Here is a 25,402-nt window from a genome sequence, read left to right as displayed (position 1 = left end):
TCAAGCCAACAATAGCGATAACGTATAAACCAGCAAAGATATTAATTTTTTCACAACCTTCTCAAACTTCTTCAGATGACAGTCCTATAACAATAATTACACAATACATATAGAGTTGTTCGAAAATGTGCACTATTTAGCGGCACAAATCGTGGTTATACAATGAGAATAGTAGCCAGTGCCAACAATATGTCGGGAGAAATCTTGGGAGAGGCACCTATTCTAATCAATACTAATCATAAAGACAAAAAAATACAGGTTGGACAGCAAATGAAAGATACATTAGTTCTTAATGCAATCGCTGTGTTAGATTTTTAAAATTAACGTTACTACGGCATACAGCGTGCGTTAAAGCGAGACCGCACCGAAATTAATGGAGGAATATGCATTTTACATTTTTCAACAGAACAACAAATTAGCATCATAAATAGTTCTTACTTTTTGATGAGCTCCCATCAGAATCTTGGGCAAGTTGTCCTTTGCCCAAAAGAATCGTTGCTCGGTTGTAGAATGTAGTCTTCAACGTTGGAATTAGCAGTAAACATTAGCCATGTGGCAAAGACGTTCCAACTCTCAGAACGCAGCACAAATAATAACCGAAAAATCGCAATATACTAATATAAACTGATATAACTCGGTTAAAATAACAACATTATGATGTCTTTTAACACCATATCGAATAAAAACAGAGCCGGATATATCTAAGGGCTATAACGGAGCATTCAGAACGACATGCCGAGGCCTTTTTGCGTCATGGCGAAGGCAAGAAGGACCCCACGTTGCCAGGCCATTTAAAGCTCTCAGATCTGCAGGGTTAACCATCAACTAGACCCCATTGTGTTTATACATCCCGACAGGGAGAAGGTTGACCATCACTAGACCCCATTGTGTTTATACAGCCCTACAGGGTTGGACTATCACTAGACCCCATTGTGTTTATACATCCCTACAGGGAGAAGGTTGACCATCACTAGACCCATTGTGTTTATACATCCCTACAGGGAGAAGGATGACTATCACTAGACCCCATTGTGTTTATACATCCCTACAGGGAGAAAGGATGACTATCACTAGACCCCATTGTGTTTATACATCCCTACATGGAGAAGGTTGACCATCACTAGACCCCATTGTGTTTATACATCCCTACAGGGAGAAGGTTTACCATCACTAGACCCTTGTGTTTATACATCCCTACAGGGAGAAGGTTGACCATCACTAGACCCCATTGTGTTTATACATCCCTACAGGGAGAAGGTTTACCATCACTAGACCCCATTGTGTTTTCTACATCCCTACAGGAGAAGGTTGACCATCACTAGACCCCATTGTGTTTATACATCCCTACAGGGAGAAGGTTGACTATCACTAGACCCCATTGTGTTTATACATCCCTATAGGGTTGACCATCACTAGACCCCATTGTGTTTATACATCCCTACAGGGAGAAGGTTGACCATCACTAGACCCCATTGTGTTTATACATCCCTATAGGGTTGACCATCACTAGACCCCATTGTGTTTATACATCCCTACAGGGTTGACTATCACTAGACCCCATTGTGTTTATACATCCCTACAGGGAGAAGGTTGACTATCACTAGACCCCATTGTGTTTATACATCCCTACAGGGAGAAGGTTGACTATCACTAGACCTCATTGTGTTTATACATCCCTACAGGGTTGACCATCACTAGACCCCATTGTGTTTATACATCCCTACAGGGAGAAGGTTGACCATCACTAGACCCCATTGTGTTTATACATCCCTACAGGGAGAAGGTTGCCTATCACTAGACCCCATTGTGTTTATACATCCCTACAGGGAGAAGGTTCACTATCACTAGACCCCATTGTGTTTATACATCCCTACAGGGAGAAGGTTGACCATCACTAGACCCCATTGTGTTTATACATCCCTACAGGGTTGACCATCACTAGACCCCATTGTGTTTATACATCCCTACAGGGTTGACTATCACTAGACCCCATTGTGTTTATACATCCCTACAGGGTTGACTATCACTAGACCCCATTGTGTTTATACATCCCTACAGGGAGAAGGTTGACCATCACTAGACCCCATTGTGTTTATACATCCCTACAGGGAGAAGGTTGACCATCACTAGACCCCATTGTGTTTATACATCCCTACAGGGTTGACTATCACTAGACCCCATTGTGTTTATACATCCCTACAGGGAGAAGGTTGACCATCACTAGACCCCATTGTGTTTATACATCCCTACAGGGAGAAGGATGACTATCACTAGACCCCATTGTGTTTATACATCCCTACAGGGAGAAGGTTGACCATCACTAGACCCCATTGTGTTTATACATCCCTACAGGGAGAAGGTTTACCATCACTAGACCCCATTGTGTTTATACATCCCTACAGGGAGAAGGTTGACCATCACTAGACCCCATTGTGTTTATACATCCCTACAGGGAGAAGGTTTACCATCACTAGACCCCATTGTGTTTCTACATCCCTACAGGGAGAAGGTTGACCATCACTAGACCCCATTGTGTTTATACATCCCTACAGGGAGAAGGTTGACTATCACTAGACCCCATTGTGTTTATACATCCCTACAGGGTTGACCATCACTAGACCCCATTGTGTTTATACATCCCTACAGGGAGAAGGTTGACCATCACTAGACCCCATTGTGTTTATACATCCCTATAGGGTTGACCATCACTAGACCCCATTGTGTTTATACATCCCTACAGGGTTGACTATCACTAGACCCCATTGTGTTTATACATCCCTACAGGGAGAAGGTTGACTATCACTAGACCCCATTGTGTTTATACATCCCTACAGGGAGAAGGTTGACTATCACTAGACCCCATTGTGTTTATACATCCCTACAGGGTTGACCATCACTAGACCCCATTGTGTTTATACATCCCTACAGGGAGAAGGTTGACTATCACTAGACCCCATTGTGTTTATACATCCCTACAGGGAGAAGGTTGCCTATCACTAGACCCCATTGTGTTTATACATCCCTACAGGGAGAAGGTTCACTATCACTAGACCCCATTGTGTTTATACATCCCTACAGGGAGAAGGTTGACCATCACTAGACCCCATTGTGTTTATACATCCCTACAGGGTTGACCATCACTAGACCCCATTGTGTTTATACATCCCTACAGGGTTGACTATCACTAGACCCCATTGTGTTTATACATCCCTACAGGGTTGACTATCACTAGACCCCATTGTGTTTATACATCCCTACAGGGAGAAGGTTGACCATCACTAGACCCCATTGTGTTTATACATCCCTACAGGGAGAAGGTTGACCATCACTAGACCCCATTGTGTTTATACATCCCTACAGGGGTGACTATCACTAGACCCCATTGTGTTTATACATCCCTACAGGGAGAAGGTTGACCATCACTAGACCCCATTGTGTTTATACATCCCTACAGGGAGAAGGATGACTATCACTAGACCCCATTGTGTTTATACATCCCTACAGGGAGAAGGATGACTATCACTAGACCCCATTGTGTTTATACATCCCTACAGGGTTGACCATCACCAGACCCCATTGTGTTTATACATCCCTACAGGGTTGACTATCACTAGACCCCATTGTGTTTATACATCCCTACAGGGTTGACTATCACTAGACCCCATTGTGTTTATACATCCCTACAGGGAGAAGGTTGACTATCACTAGACCCCATTGTGTTTATACATCCCTACAGGGAGAAGGTTGACTATCACTAGACCCCATTGTGTTTATACATCCCTACAGGGTTGACCATCACTAGACCCCATTGTGTTTATACATCCCTACAGGGAGAAGGTTGACTATCACTAGACCCCATTGTGTTTATACATCCCTACAGGGAGAAGGTTGCCTATCACTAGACCCCATTGTGTTTATACATCCCTACAGGGAGAAGGTTCACTATCACTAGACCCCATTGTGTTTATACATCCCTACAGGGAGAAGGTTTACCATCACTAGACCCCATTGTGTTCATACATCCCTACAGGGAGAAGGTTGACCATCACTAGACCCCATTGTGTTTATACATCCCTACAGGGAGAAGGTTGACTATCACTAGACCCCATTGTGTTTATACATCCCTACAGGGTTGACCATCACTAGACCCCATTGTGTTTATACATCCCTACAGGGAGAAGGTTGACCATCACTAGACCCCATTGTGTTTATACATCCCTACAGGGTTGACCATCACTAGACCCCATTGTGTTTATACATCCCTACAGGGTTGACTATCACTAGACCCCATTGTGTTTATACATCCCTACAGGGTTGACTATCACTAGACCCCATTGTGTTTATACATCCCTACAGGGAGAAGGTTGACCATCACTAGACCCCATTGTGTTTCTACATCCCTACAGGGAGAAGGTTGACTATCACTAGACCCCATTGTGTTCATACATCCCTACAGGGAGAAGGTTGACCATCACTAGACCCCATTGTGTTTATACATCCCTACAGGGAGAAGGTTGACTATCACTAGACCCCATTGTGTTTATACATCCCTACAGGGTTGACCATCACTAGACCCCATTGTGTTTATACATCCCTACAGGGAGAAGGTTGACCATCACTAGACCCCATTGTGTTTATACATCCCTACAGGGTTGACCATCACTAGACCCCATTGTGTTTATACATCCCTACAGGGTTGACTATCACTAGACCCCATTGTGTTTATACATCCCTACAGGGTTGACTATCACTAGACCCCATTGTGTTTATACATCCCTACAGGGAGAAGGTTGACTATCACTAGACCCCATTGTGTTTATACATCCCTACAGGGAGAAGGTTGACTATCACTAGACCCCATTGTGTTTATACATCCCTACAGGGTTGACCATCACTAGACCCCATTGTGTTTATACATCCCTACAGGGAGAAGGTTGACTATCACTAGACCCCATTGTGTTTATACATCCCTACAGGGAGAAGGTTGCCTATCACTAGACCCCATTGTGTTTATACATCCCTACAGGGAGAAGGTTCACTATCACTAGACCCCATTGTGTTTATACATCCCTACAGGGAGAAGGTTTACCATCACTAGACCCCATTGTGTTTATACATCCCTACAGGGTTGACCATCACTAGACCCCATTGTGTTTATACATCCCTACAGGGAGAAGGTTCACTATCACTAGACCCCATTGTGTTTATACATCCCTACAGGGAGAAGGTTTACCATCACTAGACCCCATTGTGTTTATACATCCCTACAGGGAGAAGGTTGACTATCACTAGACCCCATTGTGTTTATACATCCCTACAGGGTTGACCATCACTAGACCCCATTGTGTTTATACATCCCTACAGGGAGAAGGTTGACCATCACTAGACCCCATTGTGTTTATACATCCCTACAGGGTTGACCATCACTAGACCCCATTGTGTTTATACATCCCTACAGGGTTGACTATCACTAGACCCCATTGTGTTTATACATCCCTACAGGGTTGACTATCACTAGACCCCATTGTGTTTATACATCCCTACAGGGAGAAGGTTGACTATCACTAGACCCCATTGTGTTTATACATCCCTACAGGGAGAAGGTTGACCATCACTAGACCCCATTGTGTTTATACATCCCTACAGGGTTGACTATCACTAGACCCCATTGTGTTTATACATCCCTACAGGGAGAAGGTTGACCATCACTAGACCCCATTGTGTTTATACATCCCTACAGGGAGAAGGATGACTATCACTAGACCCCATTGTGTTTATACATCCCTACAGGGAGAAGGTTGACCATCACTAGACCCCATTGTGTTTATACATCCCTACAGGGAGAAGGTTGTCTATCACTAGACCCCATTGTGTTTATACATCCCTACAGGGTTGACCATCACTAGACCCCATTGTGTTTATACATCCCTACAGGGTTGACTATCACTAGACCCCATTGTGTTTATACATCCCTACAGGGTTGACTATCACTAGACCCCATTGTGTTTATACATCCCTACAGGGAGAAGGTTGACTATCACTAGACCCCATTGTGTTTATACATCCCTACAGGGAGAAGGTTGACTATCACTAGACCCCATTGTGTTTATACATCCCTACAGGGTTGACCATCACTAGACCCCATTGTGTTTATACATCCCTACAGGGAGAAGGTTGACCATCACTAGACCCCATTGTGTTTATACATCCCTACAGGGTTGACTATCACTAGACCCCATTGTGTTTATACATCCCTACAGGGTTGACCATCACTAGACCCCATTGTGTTTATACATCCCTACAGGGTTGACCATCACTAGACCCCATTGTGTTCATACATCCCTACAGGGTTGACTATCACTAGACCCCATTGTGTTTATACATCCCTACAGGGAGAAGGTTGACCATCACTAGACCCCATTGTCTGGAGCAGCCTTCCATAGAAGTTTCCTTAACAAATCAAATCAATCCCATCCTCACCGACGTTGCCGTGAGCGCTCTGCAGCTCCTGGTCGGAGACGTGGATCTTGACCCCTGACCTGGGGACGAAGGTGGGCACCGATAGGCTGTCCAGGATCTTAGCCACGCCGACACGGTCGGTAGAGCCCTGCATGCCGTACGACTGGGCAAACAAGTTGGCTCCTGACATCACATAGTCCATATGGAGGTCCTAGAGAGACAGAGAGAGGGGAGATGGTCTTCAACCGTGGACAGGGGGAGACGGAGACGGGGGGGGGAGACGGGGACGGGGGGGGGAGACGGGGACGGGGGGGGGAGACGGGGACGGGGGGGGGAGACGGGGACGGGGGGGGAGACGGAGACGGGGGGGGAGACGGGGACGGGGGGGGAGACGGGGACGGGGGGGAGACGGGGACGGGGGGGAGACGGGGGGGAGACGGAGACGGGGACGGAGACGGGGGGGAGACGGAGACGGGGGGGAGACGGGAACAGTGGGAGACAGAGACAGTGGGAGACGGGATAAAGGACTCACGTTGCTGGTGCTAAACTCCAGAGGGTGAGGACATCTCTTTGGACCGGACCAGAAGGGGGCGCCAGAGCTGGTCAGCTGAGGGGGGGATATTAGAGACAGACAGCGACAGAGAAGAGCATCGATATTAATACAACAAAACCACATTCAAACAACAGTGTGTGTGTGTGTGTGTGTGTGTGTAACAGAGCGTGTGTGTGTGTAACAGAGCGTGTGTGTGTGTGTGTGTGTGTGTGTAACAGCGTGTGTGTGTGTGTGTGTAACAGAGCGCGTGTGTGTGTGTGTGTGTGTGTAACAGAGCGTGTGTGTGTGTGTGTGTGTGTGTGTAACAGAGCGTGTGTGTGTGTGTGTGTGTGTGTGTGTGTAACAGAGCGTGTGTGTGTGTGTGTGTGTGTGTGTGTGTGTGTGTGTAACAGAGCGTGTGTGTGTGTGTGTGTAACAGAGCGTGTGTGTGTGTGTGTGTGTGTGTGTAACAGAGCGTGTGTGTGTGTGTGTGTAACAGCGTGTGTGTGTGTGTGTGTGTGTGTGTAACAGAGCGTGTGTGTGTGTGTGTGTGTAACAGAGCGCGCGTGTGTGTGTGTGTGTGTGTGTGTGTGTGTAACAGAGCGCGTGTGTGTGTGTGTGTAACAGAGCGTGTGTGTGTGTGTGTGTGTAACAGAGCGTGTGTGTGTGTGTGTAACAGAGCGTGTGTGTGTGTGTGTGTGTGTGTGTGTGTAACAGTGTTCCATATACCTGTTCTGGGGGGAAGTTGTGCAGTAGCTGACAGATGTTGTTGCTGTACTGACACTGCCAGTGGTGACGAGCCCAGGTGACACAGTCGGCCCAGCTGCGAGGGCAGTCAGTCACCAAACTCTTATAGACGGCCTCCAACACCTCTAGAGGCTGGGCTCCAGGCAGCTTCAGGGTTCTCTCCAGGAACTTAGCATCACTAGGTTAGGAAACATCACCACAGCTCATATTAAACTGGTCTAGACGACCTCCAACACCTCTAGAGGCTGGGCTCCAGGCAGCCTCCAACACCTCTAGAGGCTGGGCTCCAGGCAGCTTCAGGGTTCTCTCCAGGAACTTAGCATCACTAGGTTAGGAAACATCACCACAGCTCATATTAAACTGGTCTAGACGACCTCCAACACCTCTAGAGGCTGGGCTCCAGGCAGCCTCCAACACCTCTAGAGGCTGGGCCCCAGGCAGCCTCCAACACCTCTAGAGGCTGGGCCCCAGGCAGCCTCCAACACCTCTAGAGGCTGGGCTCCAGGCAGCTTCAGGGTTCTCTCCAGGAACTTAGCATCACTAGGTTAGGAAACATCACCACAGCTCATATTAAACTGGTCTAGACGACCTCCAACACGTTAAATCTGGGTAGAGTGTCAGATCCACTAGACTACTACAACTTAGAAATAGTTTCAGACGCCACAGAGAGACGGAGTTCATTGGAAAACCGTATTTATAATTGATGTATTCCTCTACGCGGTGGCTCATACACAGAAAACCGTATTTATAATTGATGTATTCCTCTATGCGGTGGCTCATACACAGAAAACCGTATTTATAATTGATGTATTCCTCTATGCGGTGGCTCACACACAGAAAACCGTATTTATAATTGATGTATTCCTCTATGCGGTGGCTCACACACAGAAAACCGTATTTATAATTGATCTATTCCTCTACGCGGTGGCTCACACACAGAAAACCGTATTTATAATTGATGTATTCCTCTACGCCACAGGTGTCAAACTCATTCCACGGGGGGCCGAGTGTCTGCGGGTTTTCGCTCCTCCCTTGTACTTGATTGATGAATTAACATCACTAATTAGTTAGGAACTCCCCACACCTGGTTGTCTAGGGCTTTATTGAAAGGAAAAACCAAAAACCTGCAGACACTAGGCCCTCCGTGGAATGAGTTTGACACCCCTGCTCTACGCGGTGGCTCACACACAGAAAACCGTATTTATAATTGATGTATTCCTCTACGCGGTGTCTCACACACAGAAAACCGTATTTATAATTGATCTATTCCTCTACGCGGTGGCTCATACACAGAAAACCGTATTTATAATTGATGTAATCCTCTATGCGGTGGCTCATACACAGAAAACCGGAATAATTATCACTGTGAACTCCTGTAATGTTCATGTCTCACTCGCTCCCCAAAGCCATGAGGTTGTCGACTGGTGATTAGACCAGAAAATAACATCCATTCATACAGTCACAACACATCAGTCACAACACATCAGTCACAACACATCAGTCACAACACATCAGTCACAACACATCAGTCACAACACATCAGTCACAACACATCAGTCACATCACATCAGTCACATCACATCAGTCACAACACATCAGTCACAACACAGTCACAACACATCAGTCACAACACATCAGTCACAACACATCAGTCACATCACATCAGTCACAACACATCAGTCACAACACATCAGTCACATCACATCAGTCACAACACATCAGTCACAACACATCAGTCACAACACATCAGTCACAACACATCAGTCACATCACAGTCACATCACAGTCACATCACAGTCACATCACATCAGTCACGACACATCAGTCACGACACATCAGTCACAACACATCAGTCACAACACATCAGTCACAACACATCAGTCACAACACATCAGTCACAACACATCAGTCACAACACATCAGTCACAACACAGTCACAACACAGTCACAACACATCAGTCACATCAGTCACATCACAGTCACATCACAGTCACAACACAGTCACATCACATCAGTCACGACACAGTCACGACACAGTCACGACACAGTCACAACACATCAGTCACGACACAGTCACGACACAGTCACGACACAGTCACAACACAGTCACAACACAGTCACAACACATCAGTCACATCACAGTCACATCACAGTCACAACACAGTCACAACACAGTCACAACACAGTCACATCACATCAGTCACGACACAGTCACGACACAGTCACATCACAGTCACAACACAGTCACATCACATCAGTCACGACACAGTCACGACACAGTCACGACACAGTCACAACACATCAGTCACATCACAGTCACATCACAGTCACAACACAGTCACATCACATCAGTCACGACACAGTCACGACACAGTCACGTCACAGTCACGTCACAGTCACGTCACAGTCACAGTCACATCACAGTCACAGTCACATCAGGTAGAATGGTAAACATGCTGAAGTGGTGGACTTACGTGAGGTACTGCATGGCGTTCTCTGATGGCTGTTTAAACAGACCCTCAAACTCATCACGGGCCCACTGGAGAAGAGACCAGAGTTACTATACACGTCACACACTGCATATTGGAGGACATCAGTCCCCCGGGGGAGTGTGTTACCTGCAGAGTGAGTGTGTGCGCGCGTGTTACCTGCAGAGTGAGTGTGTGCGCGCGTGTTACCTGCAGAGTGAGTGTGTGCGCGCGTGTTACCTGCAGAGTGTGCGCGCGTGTTACCTGCAGAGTGTGCGTGTGTGTTACCTGCAGAGTGTGCGTGTGTGTTACCTGCAGAGTGTGCGTGTGTGTTACCTGCAGAGTGTGCGTGTGTGTTACCTGCAGAGTGTGCGTGTGTGTTACCTGCAGAGTGTGCGTGTGTGTTACCTGCAGAGTGTGTGTGTGTGTTACCTGCAGAGTGTGTGTGTGTGTTACCTGCAGAGTGTGCGTGTGTGTTACCTGCAGAGTGTGCGTGTGTGTTACCTGCAGAGTGTGTGTGTGTGTTACCTGCAGAGTGTGTGTGTGTGTTACCTGCAGAGTGTGTGTGTGTGTGTGTGTGTGTTACCTGCAGAGTGTGTGTGTGTTACCTGCAGAGTGTGTGTGTGTGTGTGTGTTACCTGCAGAGTGTGTGTGTGCGCGTGTTACCTGCAGAGTGTGTGTGTGCGCGTGTTACCTGCAGAGTGTGTGTGTGTTACCTGCAGAGTGTGTGTGTGTTACCTGCAGAGTGTGTGTGTGCGCGTGTTACCTGCAGAGTGTGTGTGTGTGCGTGTTACCTGCAGAGTGTGTGTGTGTGCGTGTTACCTGCAGAGTGTGTGTGTGTTACCTGCAGAGTGTGTGTGTGTGCGTGTTACCTGCAGAGTGTGTGTGTGCGCGTGTTACCTGCAGAGTGTGTGTGTGCGCGTGTTACCTGCAGAGTGTGTGTGTGTTACCTGCAGAGTGTGTGTGTGCGTTACCTGCAGAGTGTGCGTGTGTGTTACCTGCAGAGTGTGTGTGTGTGTTACCTGCAGAGTGTGTGTGTGTTACCTGCAGAGTGTGTGTGTGTGTGTGTGTGTGTTACCTGCAGAGTGTGTGTGTGTTACCTGCAGAGTGTGTGTGTGTGTGTGTGTTACCTGCAGAGTGTGTGTGTGCGCGTGTTACCTGCAGAGTGTGTGTGTGCGCGTGTTACCTGCAGAGTGTGTGTGTGCGCGTGTTACCTGCAGAGTGTGTGTGTGCGCGTGTTACCTGCAGAGTGTGTGTGTGCGCGTGTTACCTGCAGAGTGTGTGTGTGTTACCTGCAGAGTGTGTGTGTGTTACCTGCAGAGTGTGTGTGTGTGCGTGTTACCTGCAGAGTGTGTGTGTGTGTGTGTGTTACCTGCAGAGTGTGTGTGTGCGCGTGTTACCTGCAGAGTGTGTGTGTGCGCGTGTTACCTGCAGAGTGTGTGTGTGCGCGTGTTACCTGCAGAGTGTGTGTGTGCGCGTGTTACCTGCAGAGTGTGTGTGTGTTACCTGCAGAGTGTGTGTGTGTTACCTGCAGAGTGTGTGTGTGTGCGTGTTACCTGCAGAGTGTGTGTGTGTGCGTGTTACCTGCAGAGTGTGTGTGTGCGCGTGTTACCTGCAGAGTGTGTGTGTGCGCGTGTTACCTGCAGAGTGTGTGTGTGCGCGTGTTACCTGCAGAGTGTGTGTGTGCGCGTGTTACCTGCAGAGTGTGTGTGTGTTACCTGCAGAGTGTGTGTGTGCGTTACCTGCAGAGTGTGCGTGTGCGTTACCTGCAGAGTGTGTGTGTGCGCGTGTTACCTGCAGAGTGTGTGTGTGCGCGTGTTACCTGCAGAGTGTGTGTGTGCGCGTGTTACCTGCAGAGTGTGTGTGTGCGCGTGTTACCTGCAGAGTGTGTGTGTGTTACCTGCAGAGTGTGTGTGTGTTACCTGCAGAGTGTGTGTGTGTGCGTGTTACCTGCAGAGTGTGTGTGTGTGTGTGTGTTACCTGCAGAGTGTGTGTGTGCGCGTGTTACCTGCAGAGTGTGTGTGTGCGCGTGTTACCTGCAGAGTGTGTGTGTGCGCGTGTTACCTGCAGAGTGTGTGTGTGCGCGTGTTACCTGCAGAGTGTGTGTGTGCGCGTGTTACCTGCAGAGTGTGTGTGTGTTACCTGCAGAGTGTGTGTGTGTTACCTGCAGAGTGTGTGTGTGTGCGTGTTACCTGCAGAGTGTGTGTGTGCGCGTGTTACCTGCAGAGTGTGTGTGTGCGCGTGTTACCTGCAGAGTGTGTGTGTGCGCGTGTTACCTGCAGAGTGTGTGTGTGCGCGTGTTACCTGCAGAGTGTGTGTGTGCGCGTGTTACCTGCAGAGTGTGTGTGTGTTACCTGCAGAGTGTGCGTGTGCGTTACCTGCAGAGTGTGCGTGTGCGTTACCTGCAGAGTGTGTGTGTGCGCGTGTTACCTGCAGAGTGTGTGTGTGCGCGTGTTACCTGCAGAGTGTGTGTGTGCGCGTGTTACCTGCAGAGTGTGTGTGTGCGCGTGTTACCTGCAGAGTGTGTGTGTGCGCGTGTTACCTGCAGAGTGTGTGTGTGCGCGTGTTACCTGCAGAGTGTGTGTGTGCGCGTGTTACCTGCAGAGTGTGTGTGTGCGCGTGTTACCTGCAGAGTGTGTGTGTGCGCGTGTTACCTGCAGAGTGTGTGTGTGCGCGTGTTACCTGCAGAGTGTGCGCGTGTTACCTGCAGAGTGTGTGTGTGCGCGTGTTACCTGCAGAGTGTGTGTGTGCGCGTGTTACCTGCAGAGTGTGTGTGTGCGCGTGTTACCTGCAGAGTGTGTGTGTGCGCGTGTTACCTGCAGAGTGTGTGTGTGCGCGTGTTACCTGCAGAGTGTGTGTGTGCGCGTGTTACCTGCAGAGTGTGTGTGTGCGCGTGTTACCTGCAGAGTGTGTGTGTGTGCGCGTGTTACCTGCAGAGTGTGTGTGTGTGCGCGTGTTACCTGCAGAGTGTGTGTGTGTGCGCGTGTTACCTGCAGAGTGTGTGTGTGCGCGTGTTACCTGCAGAGTGTGTGTGTGCGCGTGTTACCTGCAGAGTGTGTGTGTGCGCGTGTTACCTGCAGAGTGTGTGTGTGCGCGTGTTACCTGCAGAGTGTGTGTGTGCGCGTGTTACCTGCAGAGTGTGTGTGTGCGCGTGTTACCTGCAGAGTGTGTGTGTGCGCGTGTTACCTGCAGAGTGTGTGTGTGCGCGTGTTACCTGCAGAGTGTGTGTGTGCGCGTGTTACCTGCAGAGTGTGTGTGTGCGCGTGTTACCTGCAGAGTGTGTGTGTGCGCGTGTTACCTGCAGAGTGTGTGTGTGCGCGTGTTACCTGCAGAGTGTGTGTGTGCGCGTGTTACCTGCAGAGTGTGTGTGTGCGCGTGTTACCTGCAGAGTGTGTGTGTGCGCGTGTTACCTGCAGAGTGTGTGTGTGCGCGTGTTACCTGCAGAGTGTGTGTGTGCGCGTGTTACCTGCAGAGTGTGTGTGTGCGCGTGTTACCTGCAGAGTGTGTGTGTGCGCGTGTTACCTGCAGAGTGTGTGTGTGCGCGTGTTACCTGCAGAGTGTGTGTGTGCGCGTGTTACCTGCAGAGTGTGTGTGTGCGCGTGTTACCTGCAGAGTGTGTGTGTGCGCGTGTTACCTGCAGAGTGTGTGTGTGCGCGTGTTACCTGCAGAGTGTGTGTGTGCGCGTGTTACCTGCAGAGTGTGTGTGTGCGCGTGTTACCTGCAGAGTGTGTGTGTGCGCGTGTTACCTGCAGAGTGTGTGTGTGCGCGTGTTACCTGCAGAGTGTGTGTGTGTGCGCGTGTTACCTGCAGAGTGTGTGTGTGCGCGTGTTACCTGCAGAGTGTGTGTGTGTTACCTGCAGAGTGTGTGTGTGCGCGTGTTACCTGCAGAGTGTGTGTGTGCGCGCGTTACCTGCAGAGTGTGTGTGTGTGCGCGTGTTACCTGCAGAGTGTGTGTGTGCGCGTGTTACCTGCAGAGTGTGTGTGTGCGCGTGTTACCTGCAGAGTGTGTGTGTGTGCGCGTGTTACCTGCAGAGTGTGTGTGTGCGCGTGTTACCTGCAGAGTGTGTGTGTGCGTGTTACCTGCAGAGTGTGTGTGTGCGTGTTACCTGCAGAGTGTGTGTGTGCGTGTTACCTGCAGAGTGTGTGTGTGCGTGTTACCTGCAGAGTGTGTGTGTGCGCGTGTTACCTGCAGAGTGTGTGTGTGCGCGTGTTACCTGCAGAGTGTGTGTGTGCGTGTTACCTGCAGAGTGTGTGTGCGTGTTACCTGCAGAGTGTGTGTGCGTGTTACCTGCAGAGTGTGTGTGTGTGTGTTACCTGCAGAGTGTGTGTGTGTGTGTTACCTGCAGAGTGTGTGTGTGTGTGTTACCTGCAGAGTGTGTGCGTGTGTGTTACCTGCAGAGTGTGTGCGTGTGTGTTACCTGCAGAGTGTGTGCGTGTGTGTTACCTGCAGAGTGTGTGTGTGTGCGTGTGTGTTACCTGCAGAGTGTGTGCGTGTGTGTTACCTGCAGAGTGTGTGTGTGTGCGTGTGTGTTACCTGCAGAGTGTGTGCGTGTGTGTTACCTGCAGAGTGTGTGTGTGTGCGTGTGTGTTACCTGCAGTGTGTGTGTGTGCGTGTGTGTTACCTGCAGAGTGTGTGTGTGTTACCTGCAGAGTGTGTGTGTGTTACCTGCAGAGTGTGTGTGTGTGTGTGTGTTACCTGCAGAGTGTGTGTGTGTGTGTGTGTTACCTGCAGAGTGTGTGTGTGTGTGTGTGTTACCTGCAGAGTGTGTGTGTGTGTGTGTGTGTGTTACCTGCAGAGTGTGTGTGTGTGTGTGTGTTACCTGCAGAGTGTGTGTGTGTGTTACCTGCAGAGTGTGTGTGTGTGTGTGTGTGTTACCTGCAGAGTGTGTGTGTGTGTGTGTGTGTTACCTGCAGAGTGTGTGTGTGTGTGTGTGTGTTACCTGCAGAGTGTGTGTGTTACCTGCAGAGTGTGTGTGTGTGTGTGTGTGTGTGTGTGTGTGTGTGTGTGTGTTACCTGCAGAGTGTGTTCGATGGCGTTGGGGAAGTTCTTCAGTGTGCAGATGGGGATGGACTTCTCCGGGGGATCCTGCGAGGAGCTGTACGACTCTGTCAGGAAGGGGATGACCACCTGAACGTTCCCCTTGGTACCCAGAGTACCGGACTCTAACAGGGGCTTCCGGTAGTAGACACACCGCCGGTCCATATACATACCTACAGGAGAGGAGGAATATGAGGAAAAACTACAAGAGAAAGTATAGCCCTGTACAAAAATCGGCAAACGCAAAATGGCCCGGTACAAATCAGTCAACTCACAAGTGGGCAATTTCGGCACATAATCTCGGAAACCCAAAAGGAAATCTGACATGAGTAACCCAAAAGGAAATCTGACATGAGTAACCCAAAAGGAAATCTGACATGAGTAACCCAAAAGGAAATCTGACATGAGTAACCCAAAAGGAAATCTGACATGAGTAACCCAAAAGGAAATCTGACATGAGTAACCCAAAAGGAAATCTGACATGAGTAACCCAAAAGGAAATCTGACATGAGTAACCCAAAAGGAAATCTGACATGAGTAACCCAAAAGGAAATCTGACATGAGTAACCCAAAAGGAAATCTGACATGAGTGTCCTATTCATGATAAACATAGATGTCTTTCTCTAAATAAGTTTTGTTGTACAATTAAAGAAAAAAAAACAGCAATAATTGAATTAATTCAGGGCTTGTGAACCTCAGACAAATATAAGCTTTCCACAACTATAAAACCCACTGATCATTTAATTAATTTCATCAAAATAGTTTAACCTGCTTTATTTGCAATAATCACTGATCTGGCTTTAAATTCTCTGTTTATAAAAATGCCTTTTTTTTGTTACAAATGTACCCAGAATCAAACATAATACATTTCACTAATAATGCTAACTTATTGTAGCAGGCATTAGGCTATAAAACATGAACACGGGTCTCATTAATATGGGACGCCGGGTCTAGGAGCCAGGACCTGAATATGACTGAACATCACATAAAAAAATGTAATGCGTTCCTACATTTTTTTATGTAGTTATTACACATTGATTACACCATCACACGTAGTTCATATGTCACAACGATTCATCGATACGTACGCTACGATGCTGGTAAAGTTGTCTCGCGCACCTACAGTGCTGGTCATAAACAAAAGCTAGCTAGCTCTTGGAGGCAAACAATGTGCTTCCCCAAAAAACATAGCAAAACGACATCTATCGTTAGCTAGCTATATAGCTAGGTGTCATCTAAAATAACCCTAATTTATAAAAACAGTTCTCATTTGATTAATGGTGGTCGAACCCATCTATGTGAAGCTAGCCACAATAGTGGACTATGTGGTTAACCTTCAAAATAAAAGTATGGAATTGACAGTGAGCCAGCTTGCACCTATTTGCTAGCTAACAAGGTAGAGAGTTGAGCCAGCTTGGACCTATTTGCTAGCTAACAAGGTATAACAGTTGAGCCAGCCTGGATCTATTTGCTAGCTAACAAGGTAGAACAGTTGAGCCAGCTTGGACCTATTTGCTAGCTAACAAGGTAGAGAGTTGAGCCAGCTTGGACCTATTTGCTAGCTAACAAGGTAGAGAGTTGAGCCAGCCTGGATCTATTTGCTAGCTAACAAGGTAGAACAGTTGAGCCAGCTTGGACCTATTTGCTAGCTAACAAGGTAGAACAGTTGACCCAGCTTGCACCTATTTGCTAGCTAACAAGGTGTAACAGTTGACCCAGCTTGGACCTATTTGCTAGCTAACAAGGTAGAACAGTTGAGCCAGCTTGGACCTATTTGCTAGCTAACAAGGTAGAGAGTTGAGCCAGCCTGGATCTATTTGCTAGCTAACAAGGTAGAGAGTTGAGCCAGCTTAGACCTATTTGCTAGCTAACAAGGTAGAGAGTTGAGCCAGCCTGGACCTATTTGCTAGCTAACAAGGTAGAGAGTTGAGCCAGCTTGGACCTATTTGCTAGCTAACAAGGTAGAGAGTTGAGCCAGCTTGGACCTATTTGCTAGCTAACAAGGTAGAGAGTTGAGCCAGCTTGGACCTATTTGCTAGCTAACAAGGTAGAGAGTTGAGCCAGCTTGGACCTATTTGCTAGCTAACAAGGTAGAGAGTTGAGCCAGCTTGGACCTATTTGCTAGCTAACAAGGTAGAGAGTTGAGCCAGCTTGGACCTATTTGCTAGCTAACAAGGTAGAGAGTTGAGCCAGCTTGGACCTATTTGCTAGCTAACAAGGTAGAGAGTTGAGCCAGCTTGGACCTATTTGCTAGCTAACAAGGTAGAGAGTTGAGCCAGCCTGGACCTATTTGCTAACAAGGTAGAACAGTTGAGCCAGCTTGGACCTGTTTGCTAGCTAACAAGGTAGAGAGTTGAGCCAGCCTGGACCTATTTGCTAACAAGGTAGAACAGTTGAGCCAGCCTGGACCTATTTGCTAGCTAACAAGGTAGAGAGTTGAGCCAGCCTGGACCTATTTGCTAACAAGGTAGAACAGTTGAGCCAGCCTGGACCTATTTGCTAACAAGGTAGAACAGTTGAGCCAGCCTGGATCTATTTGCTAACAAGGTATAACAGTTGAGCCAGCCTGGATCTATTTGCTAACAAGGTATAACAGTTGAGCCAGCCTGGATCTATTTGCTAGCTAACAAGGTAGAGAGTTGAGCCAGCCTGGACCTATTTGCTAGCTAACAAGGTAGAGAGTTGAGCCAGCCTGGACCTATTTGCTAACAAGGTAGAACAGTTGAGCCAGCCTGGACCTATTTGCTAACAAGGTAGAACAGTTGAGCCAGCCTGGACCTATTTGCTAACAAGGTAGAACAGTTGAGCCAGCCTGGACCTATTTGCTAACAAGGTAGAACAGTTGAGCCAGCCTGGACCTATTTGCTAACAAGGTAGAACAGTTGAGCCAGCCTGGACCTATTTGCTAACAAGGTAGAACAGTTGAGCCAGCCTGGATCTATTTGCTAACAAGGTATAACAGTTGAGCCAGCCTGGATCTATTTGCTAACAAGGTAGAACAGTTGAATAGTTATGAACACTCTTCTGTCCGTCTCCAACTGTTTGAAAAGCATGTTAGCCTGCCCACTTTGTTCAGATGTTGAAATCAAGTGACCTACCTTGATTCTCAGAATGAGAACAAGTCAAGTTTATTTTATATAGCCCTTCGTACATCAGCTAATATCTCGAAGTGTTGTACAGAAACCCAGCCTAGAACGAGTTGCCTTATACAAATGCATCTTGTTATGCTCATGGCACATTTCTAAAACACCCGACTAGAGAGCTAGTATAACGGCCTTTGGCTAAGATGTTGCTAGCGGTACGTGGTGCTGTAATGATGCGCGTGACAAACTGAACATTTCCCAGAACCAATGTTTATGGATACTCCCGTTTTAGTATGGTCTGTTCAGCGCGCAATTTGAGTAGTTGAGACAAACAAAATGAACTTCACCTCTGTTACAGCACATAGGGAGTTGTACCTGCTTGTTTTCAGAGAGGAAGTGATCTCATATCTTTGTTGTTGTGAGTGGGAGGGTCTCGGGAGAAAGAGGCAAAGCGAGAGGTTTCACTGTCGCCAAAATCTGTCCGAAATAAGTCCAATGGGTTTCTCTGGGTTTATTTAGGACGTCAGCTTGTCGCCTGCCTTTGGGACAATGATTCCCATTGTTAGGTCGGAGGGATGAGCATCTCATCATTATATACAGATCTCTGGTGTAAATGGGAAGGTGCACACAGCACAGAAAGAGCGAACGAGACCATAAAGACTACATGACAACAAGCGGACATAAACGCTCATAAAAACGTTTAAATAACAAAAATGTTGATACTGCGATACAGGCATTTGTAATATCACAAAAAATAATCTAATTCATTTGATATATCGCCACGGCCAAATTAAACCCCAGAAACATATATCACCCTGTTTTATCATGTAAACCCCAGAAACATATCCCCCTGTTTTATCATGTAAACCCCAGAAATATATATCACCCTGTTTTATCATGTAAACCCCAGAAATATATATCACCCTGTTTTATCATGTAAACCCCAGAAATATATATCACCCTGTTTTATCATGTAAACCCCAGAAATATATATCCCCCTGTTTTATCATGTAAACCCCAGAACTATATATCCCCCTGTTTTATCATGTAAACCCCAGAAACACATATCCCCCCTGTTTTATCATGTAAACCCCAGAAATATATCCCCCCTGTTTTATCATGTAAACCCCAGAAATATATATCCCCCTGTTTTATCATGTAAACCCCAGAAACACATATCCCCCCTGTTTTATCATGTAAACCCCAGAAATATATCCCCCCTGTTTTATCATGTAAACCCCAGAAATATATATCCCCCTGTTTTATCATGTAAACCCCAGAAATATATATCACCCTGTTTTATCATGTAAACCCCAGAAATATATATCACCCTGTTTTATCATGTAAACCCCAGAAATATCCCCCTGTTTTATCATGTAAACCCCAGAAATATATATCACCCTGTTTTATCATGTAAACCCCAGAAATATCCCCCTGTTTTATCATGTAAACCCCAGAAATATCCCCCTGTTTTATCATGTAAACCCCAGAAATATATATCACCCTGTTTTATCATGTAAACCCCAGAAATATCCCCCTGTTTTATCATGTAAACCCCAGAAATATCCCCCTGTTTTATCATGTAAACCCCAGAAATATATATCACCCTGTTTTATCATGTGTGGCAGCAGACAACTGGTCCTGAATTAACAGGCCTGTCTTCGTTCTACCTCTGTACGTTACACACAGCAACATGGGACCAGGAAGTCTTTAGAGCGCGTCTACGTTACACACAGCAACATGGGACCAGGAAGTCTTTAGAGCGTGTCTACGTTACACACAGCAACATGGGACCAGGAAGTCTTTAGAGCGTGTCTACGTTACACACAGCAACATGGGACCAGGAAGTCTTTAGAGCGTGTCTACGTTACACACAGCAACATGGGAGCAGGAAGTCTTTAGAGCGCGTCTTACGTGCGTCGACGTTGTCCAGAGCGTTGGCGACTCCGTGGAGGCTCTCGAAGAAGTCGTCATCGTAGACTCGCTCTGTGTCGGGCCCGACGCGGTTCTGGTGTCCCGTGATACGGATGGACGGGTTCATCTGTTTCACCGCCGCTGCCGCCGTCTCGCTCTTCATCTTCGTCACGTCCCACGGCCTGAACCAAACCACATACAACTGTTTAAACACGCAACACTTCAGAAAATAAGTGACAATAAAAGATTAATAATTAAATGACCCCAGATCAGTAGTAGTGCACTATGAAATGACCCCAGATCAGTAGTAGTGCACTATGAAATGACCCCAGATCAGTAGTAGTGCACTATGAAATGACCCCAGATCAGTAGTAGTGCACTATGAAATGACCCCAGATCAGTAGTAGTGCACTATGAAATGACCCCAGATCAGTAGTAGTGCACTATCAAAGGACCCCAGATCAGTAGTAGTGCACTATGAAATGACCCCAGATCAGTAGTAGTGCACTATGAAATGACCCCAGATCAGTAGTAGTGCACTATGAAATGACCCCAGATCAGAAGTAGTGCACTATCAAATGACCCCAGATCAGAAGTAGTGCACTATCAAATGACCCCAGATCAGTAGTAGTGCACTATGAAATGACCCCAGATCAGAAGTATGGCACTATGAAATGACCCCAGATCAGAAGTAGTGCACTATGAAATGACCCCAGATCAGAAGTAGTGCACTATGAAATGACCCCAGATCAGAAGTAGTGCACTATGAAATGACCCCAGATCAGAAGTATGGCACTATGAAATGACCCCAGATCAGAAGTATGGCACTATGAAATGACCCCAGATCAGAAGTATGGCACTATGAAATGACCCCAGATCAGTAGTAGTGCACTATGAAATGACCCCAGATCAGTAGTAGTGCACTATGAAATGACCCCAGATCAGAAGTAGTGCACTATGAAATGACCCCAGATCAGAAGTAGTGCACTATGAAATGACCCCAGATCAGAAGTAGTGCACTATGAAATGACCCCAGATCAGAAGTAGTGCACTATGAAATGACCCCAGATCAGAAGTAGTGCACTATGAAATGACCCCAGATCAGAAGTAGTGCACTATGAAATGACCCCAGATCAGAAGTATGGCACTATGAAATGACCCCAGATCAGAAGTATGGCACTATGAAATGACCCCAGATCAGAAGTATGGCACTATGAAATGACCCCAGATCAGAAGTATGGCACTATGAAATGACCCCAGATCAGAAGTATGGCACTATGAAATGACCCCAGATCAGAAGTATGGCACTATGAAATGACCCCAGATCAGAAGTATGGCACTATGAAATGACCCCAGATCAGAAGTATGGCACTATGAAATGACCCCAGATCAGAAGTATGGCACTATGAAATGACCCCAGATCAGAAGTATGGCACTATGAAATGACCCCAGATCAGAAGTATGGCACTATGAAATGACCCCAGATCAGAAGTAGTGCACTATGAAATGACCCCAGATCAGAAGTATGGCACTATGAAATGACCCCAGATCAGTAGTAGTGCACTATGAAATGACCCCAGATCAGAAGTATGGCACTATGAAATGACCCCAGATCAGAAGTAGTCTCCTCTCTCACCTGAAGAGGAACTGTCTGTTGAGGTTGGATTTCTCTATGGTGTCCATGTCTGTCACGATGACCTCACCCTCCCCGCTGGCCAATCCAATCATGGCGAAGTTCTTCAGCAGCTCACAGCCAATAGCGCCAGCCCCAACCAGGAAGTAACGCTGTTTAGCCAACTCCTCCTGCAGCTTGGAGCCAAACACAGCGATCTGGCCGTCATAGCGACTGTTCCTCTGGGGAGGGGGAGGGGTTTAGAGAAGCAGGTGTTTTATACTTCTATAACATGTGTTCTGTATCTGCAGGGTCTGGATGTGTGACTGCCACCTAACCACCTGGCCCCACGACCCAACCAGCTATCATCTAGTGTGTGGTAAGTGTACATGGTAGGTAGGTAGGTGTGTGTGTGGTAAGTGTACATGGTAGGTAGGTAGGTGTGTGTGTGGTAAGTGTACATGGTAGGTAGGTAGGTGTGTGTGTGGTAAGTGTACATGGTAGGTAGGTAGGTAGGTGTGTGTGTGGTAAGTGTACATGGTAGGTAGGTAGGTAGGTGTGTGTGTGGTAAGTGTACATGGTAGGTAGGTAGGTAGGTGTGTGTGTGGTAAGTGTACATGGTAGGTAGGTAGGTAGGTGTGTGTGTGGTAAGTGTACATGGTAGGTAGGTAGGTAGGTGTGTGTGTGGTAAGTGTACATGGTAGGTAGGTAGGTAGGTGTGTGTGTGGTAAGTGTACATGGTAGGTAGGTAGGTAGGTGTGTGTGTGGTAAGTGTACATGGTAGGTAGGTAGGTGTGTGTGTGGTAAGTGTACATGGTAGGTAGGTAGGTGTGTGTGGTAAGTGTACATGGTAGGTAGGTAGGTGTGTGTGTGGTAAGTGTACATGGTAGGTAGGTAGGTGTGTGTGTGGTAAGTGTACATGGTAGGTAGGTAGGTGTGTGTGTGGTAAGTGTACATGGTAGGTAGGTAGGTGTGTGTGTGGTAAGTGTACATGGTAGGTAGGTAGGTGTGTGTGTGGTAAGTGTACATGGTAGGTAGGTAGGTGTGTGTGTGGTAAGTGTACATGGTAGGTAGGTAGGTGTGTGTGTGGTAAGTGTACATGGTAGGTAGGTAGGTGTGTGTGTGGTAAGTGTACATGGTAGGTAGGTAGGTGTGTGTGTGGTAAGTGCACATGGTAGGTAGGTAGGTGTGTGTGTGGTAAGTGTACGTGGTAGGTGTGTGCAGTATACTCACAGGGGCACAGTCCTCCTCAGTGAGCATGGCTCCTCCCTCTTCCTCAGACAGACACTCCAGAGCATCAAAGTACAGCCACTGCATCATGGGCATGAACTTCCCTGTACACGCCTAGGAGACACACACAGTTATAATACTGTACAGCCACCATCATGGACATGAACTTCCCTGTACACGCCTAGGAGACACACACAGTTATAATACTGTACAGCCACTGCATCATGGGCATGAACTTCCCTGTACACGCCTAGGACACACACACACAGTTATAATACTGTACAGCCACCATCATGGGCATGAACTTCCCTGTACACGCCTAGGAGACACACACAGTTATAATACTGTACAGCCACCATCATGGGCATGAACTTCCCTGTACACGCCTAGGAGACACACACAGTTATAATACTGTACAGCCACCATCATGGACATGAACTTCCCTGTACACGCCTAGGAGACACACACACACAGTTATAATACTGTACAGCCACCATCATGGGCATGAACTTCCCTGTACACGCCTAGGAGACACACACAGTTATAATACTGTACAGCCACCATCATGGGCATGAACTTCCCTGTACACGCCTAGGAGACACACACACAGTTATAATACTGTACAGCCACCATCATGGGCATGAACTTCCCTGTACACGCCTAGGAGACACACACAGTTATAATACTGTACAGCCACCATCATGGGCATGAACTTCCCTGTACACGCCTAGGAGACACACACAGTTATAATACTGTACAGCCACTGCATCATGGACATGAACTTCCCTGTACACGCCTAGGAGACACACACAGTTATAATACTGTACAGCCACTGCATCATGGGCATGAACTTCCCTGTACACGCCTAGGAGACACACACAGTTATAATACTGTACACAGCCACCATCATGGGCATGAACTTCCCTGTACACGCCTAGGAGACACACACAGTTATAATACTGTACACAGCCACCATCATGGGCATGAACTTCCCTGTACACGCCTAGGAGACACACACAGTTATAATACTGTACAGCCACCATCATGGGCATGAACTTCCCTGTACACGCCTAGGAGACACACACAGTTATAATACTGTACAGCCACCATCATGGGCATGAACTTCCCTGTACACGCCTAGGAGACACACACACAGTTATAATACTGTACAGCCACCATCATGGGCATGAACTTCCCTGTACACGCCTAGGAGACACACACAGTTATAATACTGTACAGCCACCATCATGGGCATGAACTTCCCTGTACACGCCTAGGAGACACACACAGTTATAATACTGTACAGCCACCATCATGGACATGAACTTCCCTGTACACGCCTAGGAGACACACACACAGTTATAATACTGTACAGCCACCATCATGGGCATGAACTTCCCTGTACACGCCTAGGAGACACACACACAGTTATAATACTGTACAGCCACCATCATGGGCATGAACTTCCCTGTACACGCCTAGGAGACACACACACAGTTATAATACTGTACAGCCACCATCATGGGCATGAACTTCCCTGTACACGCCTAGGAGACACACACAGTTATAATACTGTACAGCCACCATCATGGACATGAACTTCCCTGTACACGCCTAGGAGACACACACAGTTATAATACTGTACAGCCACCATCATGGACATGAACTTCCCTGTACACGCCTAGGAGACACACACACAGTTATAATACTGTACAGCCACCATCATGGGCATGAACTTCCCTGTACACGCCTAGGAAACACACACAGTTATAATACTGTACAGCCACCATCATGGACATGAACTTCCCTGTACACGCCTAGGAGACACACACAGTTATAATACTGTACAGCCACCATCATGGACATGAACTTCCCTGTACACGCCTAGGAGACACACACAGTTATAATACTGTACAGCCACCATCATGGACATGAACTTCCCTGTACACGCCTAGGAGACACACACAGTTATAATACTGTACAGCCACCATCATGGGCATGAACTTCCCTGTACACGCCTAGGAAACACACACAGTTATAATACTGTACAGCCACCATCATGGACATGAACTTCCCTGTACACGCCTAGGAGACACACACACACAGTTATAATACTGTACAGCCACCATCATGGGCATGAACTTCCCTGTACACGCCTAGGAGACACACACAGTTATAATACTGTACAGCCACCATCATGGACATGAACTTCCCTGTACACGCCTAGGAGACACACACACAGTTATAATACTGTACAGCCACCATCATGGGCATGAACTTCCCTGTACACGCCTAGGAGACACACACAGTTATAATACT

The 25,402-nt window shown here is 47.4% G+C and overlaps 1 protein-coding gene across 1 annotated transcript in view; it reads right to left on the bottom strand.

Moving 5' to 3' along the window:
* Positions 1–6,436: 6,436 nt before the first annotated feature.
* uba1 (ubiquitin-like modifier activating enzyme 1) overlaps positions 6,437–25,402 on the bottom strand; it is a 45,944-nt gene continuing 26,978 nt past the window's right edge. Inside the window, exons 11-18 of the mRNA XM_039007770.1 lie at positions 23,087–23,197; positions 21,878–22,095; positions 20,242–20,423; positions 15,221–15,417; positions 10,213–10,277; positions 7,721–7,916; positions 6,992–7,066; positions 6,437–6,670 (exon numbers count right to left, since the gene is read on the bottom strand). Coding sequence (XP_038863698.1) covers positions 6,452–6,670; positions 6,992–7,066; positions 7,721–7,916; positions 10,213–10,277; positions 15,221–15,417; positions 20,242–20,423; positions 21,878–22,095; positions 23,087–23,197 — 1,263 coding nt within the window. The 3' untranslated portion in view covers positions 6,437–6,451. The remainder of the gene's footprint in view (positions 6,671–6,991; positions 7,067–7,720; positions 7,917–10,212; positions 10,278–15,220; positions 15,418–20,241; positions 20,424–21,877; positions 22,096–23,086; positions 23,198–25,402) is intronic.

Source organism: Salvelinus namaycush, chromosome 14, assembly GCF_016432855.1.
Source record: "Salvelinus namaycush isolate Seneca chromosome 14, SaNama_1.0, whole genome shotgun sequence".
In the NCBI taxonomy this organism is placed as follows: Eukaryota; Metazoa; Chordata; class Actinopteri; order Salmoniformes; family Salmonidae; genus Salvelinus; species Salvelinus namaycush.
This window is presented reverse-complemented; position numbering and strand designations above follow the sequence as displayed.